The 12,987-nt window shown below is 38.4% G+C and overlaps 1 protein-coding gene across 1 annotated transcript in view; it reads right to left on the reverse strand.

The window, feature by feature from the left end:
- Positions 1 to 12,987, reverse strand: part of GPM6A (glycoprotein M6A) — a 158,634-nt gene that overhangs the window by 36,553 nt on the left and 109,094 nt on the right. The window contains exon 2 of the mRNA XM_029934008.1: positions 8,186 to 8,378. Coding sequence (XP_029789868.1) covers positions 8,186 to 8,378 — 193 coding nt within the window. The remainder of the gene's footprint in view (positions 1 to 8,185; positions 8,379 to 12,987) is intronic.

Below are 12,987 nucleotides of genomic sequence, written 5' to 3' on the forward strand. Positions count from 1 at the left end.
TTAAAATCAGAGAATCAGATTATTCACATCTTTTCCTCCTAGTTTTTCCCCCCATAGGAATTACAAGGAATTCCAAAAGTTATGATTATGATATACTCCTTTACAAACTTCAGTTTTGGTCAATATACTATGAAAATATTATATAATTTATCCAACATTTTTTAAAGATTATGGCACATTGTATCATTTGAAGGTATCATGATATAGTTTCCCAATGCCCTACTTTTGTTGAATGGGAGGAAGAATAATGTCCCCCAAGGAGGTTTCTATCTCATGTCCAGAGCCTGTGAACAGCTTACCTTGGTCAATGAGACTTGGCAAATGCGGTTAAACTAATAAGAGATTTGGAGGTTATCCTGTGTTAAGTGGGTGGGCCCCAAATAATCACAAGGGTACCAGTAAGTGAAAGGAAGGTACAGAGGAGTCTGAGTCAGATTCAGAGAGAGATCTGAGGATGCTACGGGGCTGGCTTCGAAGTGGGAAGGGGGTCATGAGCCAAGGGATGCAGGTGGCCCCTGGAATCTGGAAGACGTGAAAACACAGATTCTTCCCTAGAGCCTCCAGATGGAGAACAATCCTGCCGATCCCTTGATTTCAGCCCATTTCTATAAACCCAGTGAGACCCATGTACGACTTCTCATCTCTAGAACTGGAAAGAAAAGAAGATCCTCAAAACAATAAATATGTGGTTTTTTGGAATTCACTAAATTTGTTGTAATTTCTTACAGCGGTGATAGGAAACTGATGCATCACTATTAGAAAGAGCATGATAACAGTGATCATTTTAGATAAATCTTTGTAAAGAATGCATTGTCAAAACGGGATCCAGAAGATCTGAAGCAAACTAAAAATGCATTGGTAACAAGTAAGAGGACTTATTCTCTGTTTCCCAATATGAGGTATTATTTTAATTGGTATTAATTTAATTGGTAACCATGGTATCATTTTAATTAATATTCTTAGTTTAGTAGTGTGAATGAACATGTATTTACAAGCTACTAATCATTTGTATTCTTCAATGAAATGTTTTAATATTTTGCCAATTTTTCTACTAGAATATATATCCTTTTGTTGTTGAATTAATTCTTCCCTTATTAAAATCAGACCTCTTCTCATGTAAGGGGTAAATATTTTTCCCAGTTGTGTGTATCTTTTATTTTTTTAAAGTAATACTTCAATGAGTAAAGTTTAATTTATATTATATCAAATCCATATATATTTTCCTTTGTGATCTTTTCTGTTTCTTAGATACTGCTTGCCCCATAATATGTGAAATCTTAATTTATTTTTCTTCTGGCTTGTGCAAAATAGTTTATTCTTGAATTTTAATCATCAGTTCATCTGAAAGTTTTTTGGTAAAAAATTCTGTTTTTACCCTTTCTTTTCTGGCCCATTTGATATATGTCTTATGCCTGTGCCAACACCCTTTTAGTATTCATTATTATAGCTTCTCGATCCCCTCCGTTTCTTAATCTGAGATCAGCTCAAGCACTACCTCTCCATCCCTGGATTCCTGATGTGGACGGCGCTTTGCTCACATATCTTCCCCATGTCAGCGTCTGGGGCAAATAAATTTGTCTTGTTCTACACCGGATCCCTGAGGATTAGCGCAGTGATTAGCAAAGAGTGTGACCCGCTATTTTTTGCTGAATGAGTGAATTCATTAAAAGACAAATCAGACAAAAGATTAGCTTGAAAAATGATACTTGCATATGTGAAAACAAAAACATAGAAATAATATAAACACAGCAAGTTTTAAATGTATTTATGTATGTAAATACATGTAAATATATTTCTATCCTTGCTATGTAACCCAATTTGCAAAACAGGCAAAAACAGATAGCTGTTCTGGAATAAAAGACCAAGGTTTAGCAAGTGAGTTATAGGTTGTAAGCATCTCAGAACTGGAAGTTCATTACCAGCTTTGTCTGAATACCTTCATTGACAGGCAAATCAGGGCAATCCAAGGCAGACCAAGTACTCTTTAGAAAACTCTTGACTTTTGAAAAGTTCTTTGTATTGAGTCAAAAAACTATTTCCTTATAAACTGAAATCCTTTGACCCAAATCTCTCTCTGAACCACAAAGAGCAAAGCAAGTTTTCCTCTATCAGACAACTTTTCAAACTGTATTTGAACGAAATCATCATGTTCTTATTTGTGAATATAGTTTTCTAACGTTGCCGTTTTCCTGGATGTTAGAAAAGAGAATGGAAATTAGATCTTTGAATTCTAATCAAGTCTGGCGCCTACTCTGGTGCTTACTTTGGCTGTTTGATCCTCTAGTCAGATAGTATACCACTAGGGGTACTGTGGTAAGCTGGGGGTGTGCAGGGGGAGACTCTAGGAAGTATGATACTGGTCATCAGCGGTATGTTCATAAATGGGTGTGGAGCCTTAACAGGGGCCAGCCCTGTTAGAATTGTTTTAAAATATCAACTCATTTTACCCACATACCAACCTCAGCAAGTTGGCAACATGAGTTAAGCCCCCTTTTACTGATAAGGAACTGAGCCAGACAGGTTAAATTTGTCCAAGGTAAGAGAAGTAGAAAGGGGCAGGGGTGCCTGGGTGGCTTCGTTGGTTAAGTGTCTCATTCTTCGAACCAACTCAGACTGTGATCTCACAGATGATGGGTTTGAACCCCACATTGGGCTCCTTGCTGACGGTAAGGTGCCTGCTTGGGAGTCCCACTCTCTCCCCCTCGATCTAGGCCCCTTCCCTGCTCCTGCCTTCTCTTTCTCTCCCCAAATAAATAAATAAACTAAACAAAAAAAAAAAAATAGAAAGGGGCAGATACCACATGAAAGAAGCACAGGAGGTCTGACCCCGAACCAGTGCTCTCTCTTATATCCACCCCTCCTTGTTATCTCTCCAGCTCAATCTTCATGGTTAATGTACTTGGTCCCACTGTTGGTGTTTTATATTAATGAAATGGGCTTTTCCTTTTCTTTTTTTCTTGACACTTATTTGAGGACTACTCGTCTGTCTGAAATACTGCCTAAGGAGATCTCCTCTGTTCATTATACCAGAAGTAAGGAATTCCCTATGGTTTTCTAATAGAAGTTCTAGATGAGACTGAAATTATTTTTGAATCTCCAGTTCAATAATCAATATCTCCAACTCCATAATCTCCTATCAGTACTAATTTGTCTGGTCTTCAAAGTTCTAATAAGTAGAAGATTCCAGCAATTTAGTTTGACTGTCAATCCCCAGGTCAGATGGGTACACGCTATGATTTCTATCAGCCTAGGAAACCTGGTTTTGTCTTGCCATGAATTCCTACTTTCTCTTCCCTTCTCATTCCCATCCATTAAGTGACTGATAACTGTTTTCTATTTCACTTAGTTCCAAGAAAGAAACATGTGAACTATAAGCAGACTTAAAGATTTACATACACAGGAAGCTGAGAGAAAATCCAATATATCTACTTTATCTGAGTTACTGTCTGCTTTTGTTTTCGGCAAACAAAGAGGTTTTTTTTTTTTTTTTTTTTTTTTTTTTTTTTAGAGAGAGAGAGAGTCCTGAGTGGAGGAGAGAGGCAGAGGGAGAGACAGGGGAAGAGAGAGAGAATCTTAAGCAGGCTCCACACTTAGCACAGGGCCTGACACAGGGCTCAATCCCACAGCCCTGGAATCACGACCTGAGCTGAAATCAAGTGTAGAATGCTTAACCAATTGAGCCACCGAGGCTCCCTGAAATTAATTTTTACGTGTGCATTAAATATCAAATAATTCATTATCTTGGGGCACCTGGATGGTTCAATTGGTTAAGTGTCCAAGTTTGGCTCAGGCCATGATCTCATGCTCCATGATTTTTGAGCCCTGCATTCGGCTCTGTGCTGACAGCTCAGAGCCTGGAGCCTGCTTTAGATTCTGTGTGTGTATATCTCTCTCTCTGCTCCTCTTCTGCTCATGCTCTGTCTCTCTGTCTCTCAGAAATAAACTAATGTTAAAATTTTTTAAAAAAGAATTAATTATCTAGTAATCTGTTTTTGACATACCAACTTCAAGTCACAGTAATAAAACTTCAAACATAAAACACATTCACTCTGGAAATCAATGGTACCAGATCCTGGACCCTCTCTATAATTTATCAAAAGCCCCAATATAATCCCTGTCTAATAAGTTGCAAAGGGGTGTATTTGTGAATAAGTGTCTATAGCTCAGTCCTCCAGGGAGTTACTGAAAAAGCCATTTCACTTAGCAAGATTAATGGTTTGGATTGTTTGAGATTTAATTTTCTAATCAGTTTCTACATTTCATTATCCTCTATGAATCTTCACTGCAGAAGTGAAACGCTTACCCATTTCTTGCTCACTCAGCCAAATGAAACTGATGGAACACAGAACACCCTGCCAAGTGACTCTTGGGTAAGGAAGTCTGAATCCCGGATCGGAAAGTAATCTCCTGGTCATACAGCCAGAAGTGGTGCAGTGGTGAACCATTTCCCCATGTTGAGGGGCCCTAAATGGCTATGCCAAACTAAAAAGTCATAGGCAGAGGTTAAGAATATCACCTAAGGGAAGCACGGGGCTGGGCCACACACTCATCGTCACAATGCTTTGGAGCCAATGAACCACCACAGACCTGATATGGATGAAAAGCTCCTCAGAAACCAAGCTGATGAGGAGGGACAGAGCGATACTTAAAAACAGATCAATAGATCACAAAATCTTCGAGCAATTCCCTCTCCTCTCTCTCTCTCTCTGGGGATTTCCACTTCCAAATGGAATATGATAAAATGATTTGATGGATGACATCAGCTGCAGATGGAAAAGCTCACACCAATCACCTTCTACTGGTGAAGGCTGACGGTACTGAGAATTTCAGGGTCCAAAACACAGTCTGCGCAACGACAGAGATCACTCCCTTATTCCTTTATGATATTTATGAACTTGTAACTTGTTTATTATTTATATACAAACTTACTTATGAGAAGTCAGTTTTGGTTGCTACACAGATGATTAGTGAAATGCAATGGTCATGTTTCAGAGTGCATGTTGCTTTCTGTAGATTGGAGATCTTGACCACATTGAGATACATGTGTGCGTTTAAGAGAAAGAAGACAGTGAAGAGACAGAGACAGAGAAGCTAAGAGAAAGAATGGAGTAATCTTCAGATCCTGAGGACCACAGGAGAACAAATGGAGGCTTGGGCCACTGGTTTTAGCTTTGAGTTCACACATCCAGTAAACAGGCGTCTTTTCCTTCATAAGGACATGAGCTAGGAGTGCCTTATTTGGCTGAACCGAGCATGCGAACTAGGGGGAAGAAACAGACTCTCTGTAAATGCCTAAAGTTGGCCAACAGGGATTTTCTTCGCTTTCTCTTCCAAACTTACCTTAGCTTATTTCCAAGCACATTTGCCCATTAAACACATCTCTGCCCCACCTCTATCCTGGATTTCCTTATTTTACTTCCTCCGCTTCTCCCTCACTTTATCTATTCCTCTGACATTCCTGTCAGGCAGCAGCCCACAGAGCAATCTCTACTTGCTCTAAACCTGTATGTAACTCTTGGAATGTGCCAGTTGGCACTAATGGTACCTGATGAGTTTATGATGCGTTTCTTCCCTCTGTTTTCATGAACTATTTGCAGACAGGGAGAGAGTTTCAATTCTTTTGGTAGCTTCAGAAGGCCTTGTACAAGGCATTTTAGTTATTTGAAATCTAAAAGTAGAGATAAGGTGAGCACTTGCCTTTCTTCCAATCAAAATGGCATTCTTCCATTCCAAAAATGCATTATTAAATAATTTCACAGTTAATTTCCAACGCAACAGAGCAAAGGTAAAAGTACCAAATTAAGCAGATGATCTCTGCCTTCTCTTCTCAATTCCTACATATACTCTTCCTTCAGAGCTTGAGTAGAATCCTGTGATATATGAAAGTCTGCTAACTGTCAAATAGGTGTCTTGACAAATGGTTCCTGATGGATGTACACAATCAGCTCATGTCACTTATTAGGCTCATGATTTCTTCCAGACTTCTATTCTGTATCTAAGGTTAACAATTTGGATGTAGCCTAAATATAGAGAATCTGTAGATTTTAAGGACATCTGTGGTAGCTTAAAATAATGCACAGTGGAAACATATTTTGTCCAGTGTAGGCTGAGTTAAAACTAAAAAGAAAATGTCAGTTTTATCACATTAAAATATATCCTTTGCAATCATCTTCTTAAGGATCTCTGCAGGCTAACTAGTGATAATCCAAAGCATTTTCAGATAGTTTAATCATATTCCAAATGACAGTATCATTTATAAACTTTCAAGGATCGATTCATGCTATATAGCTAATGTAATGGAAATTGATAGACTGTCTGCTAAGGGCTTAAAGAGTTTAATTTTAATGGATAAAACTAATTTGTAAAATGAAATTACATTGGAAATATGAGGAAAGTGATAGAAGTCCTTTGTCATTTTTAGTTTATGATTTTTAAAATTTGCCATGAACTCTTCATTTCTATGAGACCATGACATTGATGAAGCTCTAAATTGATACTTCAGAGTTAGGGACTATGTTTTTAAATAATCTCAGTTCTTAACTGAGTGGGAAATTAACTCCTTTCTCCTCTTACTAACGATGTTGGGGGAGGTGCTCAGTCTCACACACCTGCTTTGTCATATTTCTTATTTAAGATCAATCTTTCCCAGATTTTAAGTGACATCATATTTTAGAGAAGCATAAATATTTTAAGTAAATATTTCCTTTTCCTAAAAATTTTGCTCTACACTACGTCCAACGGCACATGCCTTCCACTCTGCAAAATAGGAACTACTTGCTCTATAATTTGATAGAAATTGGTGCCTTTTTCTCTTTTCATTTACATAGAAATCAGCAATTTTAATTAATAAAATAAAAAATATAATGTATGAGCAATATTGTGTTCAAGATATTCTTCCTGTAGCTGATAGATTATAAAAATTTTAATAATTTGATACATTTTCTGATATTGGAGTTGGAGAAAAGTTGTCTTCCACCTAGAAAGTTGTCCAGGTTGACTAAGTATTGTCTTATATTAGGGTCTTCAAATGTAATTACACCAGGTCAGAAGGAACTGGCTCTGGGTAATAAGAAATGTCATTAACCATTTGATGGAATTCTAAGAGTAAATAAGCAAAGTCAGTCTCATCAGCCATATTAAGTACTAAGATCTGTAACTCTAAACCCATCTATTTCAAAAAAAGTACATATCACTTAAGAAGGTTTGAATTTACTCTGAATGACAAAATAAAGCAACATGAAAAATATTATAATTGCCCAGTATCAAGAAGCATGAAATCCATGCACAAAGTTATAGGGGATCAGACTCTATGCCGGTTAATGCAACAGAAATTCTACTCTCAGCTGGGATTACAACGTGCAGTTTAAAAACAAGTTGTTTTCTTTTTGTGGGCATTGTATCACTGAATAAATGAGCTGACTTGGGAATTTATTTGGAACTAAATTCAATCCTGAGCATTTGTTCTCTGTGATATTCAGCAACAAGGGATTACAACTTCAACAGCAAACTCTTTTACTTCTAGACTGTGTTTGAGTTACTTTGGAAAAAAATATTAAAATCCAGTGACCCCAGGATTTTGCATTTTATGAGTCAAATGTATGTCTTAAGTATATCTCATGTTTGCAAAAAGATGCTCAATATTCCTTCTGATTTATCATGAACCAAAGTTAGTAAGAATCAGTCCTAAAGATTAATTGGGAAGCCCACATCCTTTCTGTGAGGCAGGAAAGAAAGATGATATCCACCCATAGCTGAATTAAAATGTTTAGAAAGGTGAGAGAACCCACAGAATTCTGCCAACTCCCTAGAATTAGCAGCAGAGTCTACACTGATACCTGGCTCTGTTTTCTATTCCCTGTACTCTTCTACTAGACCAGCTTCTGCTCAAATGAGAAGAGCCAAAGAAAGGCAAGCATTCCACTTAATGGTGACTGAATTCTGGATAAAACGTGATGGTCAAATTGAAACACAAATCAAGGCCAGATTCAGTCGGCTTCCAACCTTCTGCTATGTGTCCTGCATTCATAGTAAAGGTCAACAGTCTTTTGTCTCATGTGTATAACCTACGGGTATTTATTTCTTCATCTGTAACATGGCCTCACTTGACTCTAGACCTCTATTTATTCAACACACAGCACTGTGAACACATACTCTCAAGTTACAGAGCGATAGGAGGGGGACTCACATGGTAAAGACGTCAAGTGCATCCCCAGCGGTTCTCGCCATCTCAAAGTAGGTTTGCAGGATGTTGACGGTTCCGGACAGCGCTTCATGACCGCAGCCACAGAACAGGGCAACTCCGGCGTAGAGCAGGATGGTGGCGATCAGGGAGGCATAGGGAATGCCGCCCAGGCACTTAATACAGCACTCAAAACACCCTGCGGAAGACCGACAGGAACATGTTAGGAATTTGTATTTTTTTCTTCATCTAATTAAAAAAAATAGCTTTATGGGAATATATATTTGCATTTATAGATGAAATCAAGTCAACACACACGGAGGCAATAAACATCAAGGCTCTTAATTACAAGCCCGTCCTCCACAAATAGGAGAATATTTAGTTCCGTTGAATGCTTCCTCTTCTCTCCCCCAAACCAACAGAAGCCCTTCCTTCCCAACCAGACTTCCCAGAATCTTCAGAACGTGCGTGCATATCATGCTCTCTTCACTTTATTGCTGTCAGTTTTCACATGCTTCAGTTTTTATTTTAATGGCATTTACTCTAAGGAACTCCCTGCGACTGTATTTTTAAAATAGTGCATCAAAACCTGTTCATTGTGAACCCAATTCAGGGAACTTCAACTAGAAGTTTTGAGAAGTTTGAGAGAACAGACAATACTGAGAGCACTGCAGGTAATAAGGCAAATTATTTTAGAAGCTTTTGAGTTCGAGATAGTAATGTAAGTTAGCTTTGTAGTGACTCAAACGTGAAATTCAGTTCTTGCTGCAGTGCGTGACTGAAAACAATGTGAAAGATAGAGGCCAGGAGAAAAGAGAGTCGAGGATGGGTAATATCCTAACTCTATCCCTGTATGTTTGTTTTTAAGTAGGTTTATTCCTTCCCTTTCATCATCTGTAAAAGAGTGACAGAATTTCCCTCAAATTGTTCTTGTGAGCATTAAGTAGGGAATCAAAAGATATGAAAACACTAATTCAAAAAGATATCTATGCACCCCGTTGTTTACAACAGTATTTATTAACAATAGCCAAATTACAGAAGCAGCCCATGTGTCCACAGACAGATGAATGGATAAAGAAGATGTGGTGTATCTCTCTCTCTCTCTCTCTCTCTCTCTCTCTCTCTCTCTCTCACACACACACACACACACACACACACACACACACACACACACGGAATATTACATAGCCATCAAAAGAATGAGATCTTGGCATGTGAATGACATGGGTGGAGCTAGAGTGTGTTATGCTAAGCAATATAAGCCAATCTGAGAAAGGCATGTACCATATGATTTCATTCATATGTGGAATTTAAGAAATTAAAAAATGGGGGCCCCTAGCTGGGAAAGTGTGTGAATTTTGATCTTAGGGATATGAGTTTGAGCCCCATATTGAGTATAGAGATTACTTAAAAATAACATCTTAGAAACAAAGCAAATGAACAAAGGGAAAAAAGGAGACAAACCAAAAAAAGACTCTTTACTGTAGAGAACAGATGGTTTACCAGAGGGGAGGTGGGTGGGGGGATGGGTCAAGTAGGTGAAGGGGATTGAACAGCACACTTATCTTGTGAGCACTGAGTAATGTACAGAATTGTTCAGTGACCACACTGTATACCTGAAACTAGTATAAACACTATATGTTAAGTACATTGGAATTAAAATAAAATAAAATTTAAAAGTGTGCTAATAAAATAAAATAAAAGTGATCTAATACATAAAATAAAGCATGACCTACAGTAGCTACTGAATAATGCTAGGTCTACCATTACTAGCCATACCTTTAGCTATATTAAGATGAACTATGATTGTGTTGTAATGTGGTTTTCAAAAACACGGTGACTGCAGTAATCACTTTTGCTTTTTTCTTAAATCACTTTTCTTTTTAAAGTTCTGCCATGTCAGCCTTTTGAAAGGTAACTGTTTGTTTCAGACATCAGAAAACCATGGCTCTTAGTATGAAAAATAAATATCAGAATTTGCTAGGTATCTTCTAAGAGATTAACTAGAATGCGTAAGTGTGTATGTTTTGCAATAAGACCTATTGATGAGGTACTTTGCACCGGCTGCTGGTGAGAAAAGAAATGTGAGTGAGGTGCTACCAGGCTCGGAGCAGCTCCTGTGATAATCTGGTTTCCCCTCCATCTACCTGTGTCCCCCTCCCCTATACATATATCCTATTTCAGAGATTTCCCCTACTCTTCTCCTTTTGGAAATTTTTGATCCAATCTCTTTTCATAATGCTGAAGCCTCTCAAAAAATCTCCATGTAACTGTCTCTTCCTTTCTGCAGAAGCAAATAAAAAAGGAGACTGGAAAATGGAAGGTTATTTATTGTACTTAAGCCATAGGAAGATCTGTGCTCACCTTATCTAGAATGCATATATGTTTATAGTAACATACAATTCATGCAATAATTATAAACTTCGTGTGTAAGTAACTCCATATTTAGAGAGTGGTCTAGACTGCTAATTTTAATACTGATCATTGGAACTAGCCTTCTTGAGAGAATTATGGGTATTACTTCTACCCCAGAGGCAAATGAAAAGAAATCAGAATACCTCCTTACTTTCAAAGCAAAATTGTTAGTACAGGAAATCATTTCCTGAACCTTATTCCCCTAACACACACACACACACACACACACACACACACACACACACACACACACAATGTGGGGAAGTAGAAAAGGGCAGAACAGCTTGACACTTCATATGATAGGAAGAGATTTCACTAGCAGATGGATGGGACCAGAGTGTGTAGCCTCTGAATGTCATTGTACACAGTTTTGAGTGGAGATGAACAGGATAGCAGAAAAATCTTTGAACTATGCTCTGTCTCTCCATGTTATAAAATTTTAACCATTTACTATTTAAAAACAAAGGGAATCAAGAAACAAAATCAGTACTAACCCAAAGAGGAGTTACCCCTTATCTTGGCAAGCACCCCAAACATTCCCATGATTTCAAACCCCATTGTGATTTCTCCCCTTTACTATTCTCAAAGAATTTGATATAGGTATGTGGGTATGTGGGCTTTCTTCTGTAGGCATTGAGCTGTCAAAACAAGATTAATGTAATATAGTGCATAAAACACTTCAGAATAGAAGTCTAAATGTAAAGAAGAGTCCAACCGTCAAATTCACAGATAGGAATTACCTTTTCTGGGTCCTCTTAAAGCTTTTAACAAAGCAAAAATAAAATCAGAATGAAGCCCAGGGGCAAACAAAGCAGTAAGCCTATAGATGGTCCCTCAAATGCCACTGAAGACTTCTGATTAATTTTGTTCATCTGAATTCTAATTCAGAGTCAGTTTCTACTTCTTTCACATAGTCTTGATTGTGGCTTAGCAGTCACCAATGACCTAGACTTTATAAGTTCAGGAGGTGAAGGGTGGTGGTTAGCATCACAGGGTACAGGATTAATTACAGCTTTAACTGTGTGGTGCCTTCTAGATTGAGAAAACCACGAGACAAATTTCAATACTGCGTAAACCCAAATTGACGGCCCTGAGTTAATCAGCATTTCTGAATGAGTTTAAGGTCTCCAAATTAAATGGAAATATACACATATACACTCCCTGTTAAAGTGCGGCCATTTAAATCCCTCAGAATCAGATCACCCTTATTGACAAACACAGGTTTCCCTAAACCTTACTGCCATGTGAGGCTAGACTCCTATAATTTATGTCCCAATCCGCTGCAAAATTTTTGCTCAAAATAAGGAGCTTGAAGACTCTCATCATGCACATTTTGCACTTAGGATGGTCTAGATCCTAATAGCCCCCGCTCTCCCACAGCGCCGGAGCTGCCGATTCGATTTAAAAGAAGACTCTCAGAACTCCCATCGGGGGAAGCAGGGCATCATTTCAGCCTTCTCTCCAGCTGCCAGAATCCCACATAGCTGCTGGCAGGAGAACTTCTCTCCACCCACAGTGAGAAAGAGCCTTGGCAGAGCAGCAGAATCACCATAGCAACCGTGCTTTGGGGCCAGGACGTGCTCCCAACAATCATCCTTTAAGGCTGCGGCTTCTGCTGCCGCCCACCACCACGTTTTCACTGCCCCTCAAAGCAGAAACCGCTCCATTTAATGACTAGTGGCAAAAGCATCATACGTGGAGATGCTCCGGAGATGCACCGGAGAAAATAATATTTCTTGAGAAAATCTCTATAAAGACAATAAAGATTACTTTGCACAGGAAACACTTTCAATACTAGGTATAAGGAGAATAGGGCTACCGATTCTCAAAGAAGAGTTGATGGCTCTAATACTGAACATGGAATTTACATGTTATCCAGTAGACACGACCTGTATACACAGAGAAGGGCTGCTCATACACACTCAGTTCCTGGCTGTATTTTCTCAAACGAACACTATGCCTTTACCTTCATATGGAAAAAAAATATTAAAGGAATGACAAGACTTTCTTTTCAACACACTTGGAAACATTAGCATCTGTCCAATATTTAGCAGGGTTATACACAGACTTGTCCTGCTATAAAAATTCAAAGAAAACAGAAGTTCTTGACATGTTCCACATTTTTTAAGAAAGATGAGATCTATGATTAATTTCCTTCCATTTAAACATTGTGAAATAAACACAAGCCTTTGCCACTGCTCTTCCCACAAAGGGCACCAAGATAAGTCAAGGGGAAAGAACACAAACCAACAAGACAAAGAGCCTGGAAGAAGGCAGCTGAGGAGGGAGGCTCACACAGTGGTGGATTCTGGAGAACGGGTTGACAAATGGGATCGGCAATTATTCATCGATAAATATTTCCTAGCATCATTTACCAATGAGTTGACATGCTC

The sequence above is a fragment of the Suricata suricatta genome, chromosome 1, assembly GCF_006229205.1.
Source record: "Suricata suricatta isolate VVHF042 chromosome 1, meerkat_22Aug2017_6uvM2_HiC, whole genome shotgun sequence".
NCBI lineage: Eukaryota > Metazoa > Chordata > Mammalia > Carnivora > Herpestidae > Suricata > Suricata suricatta.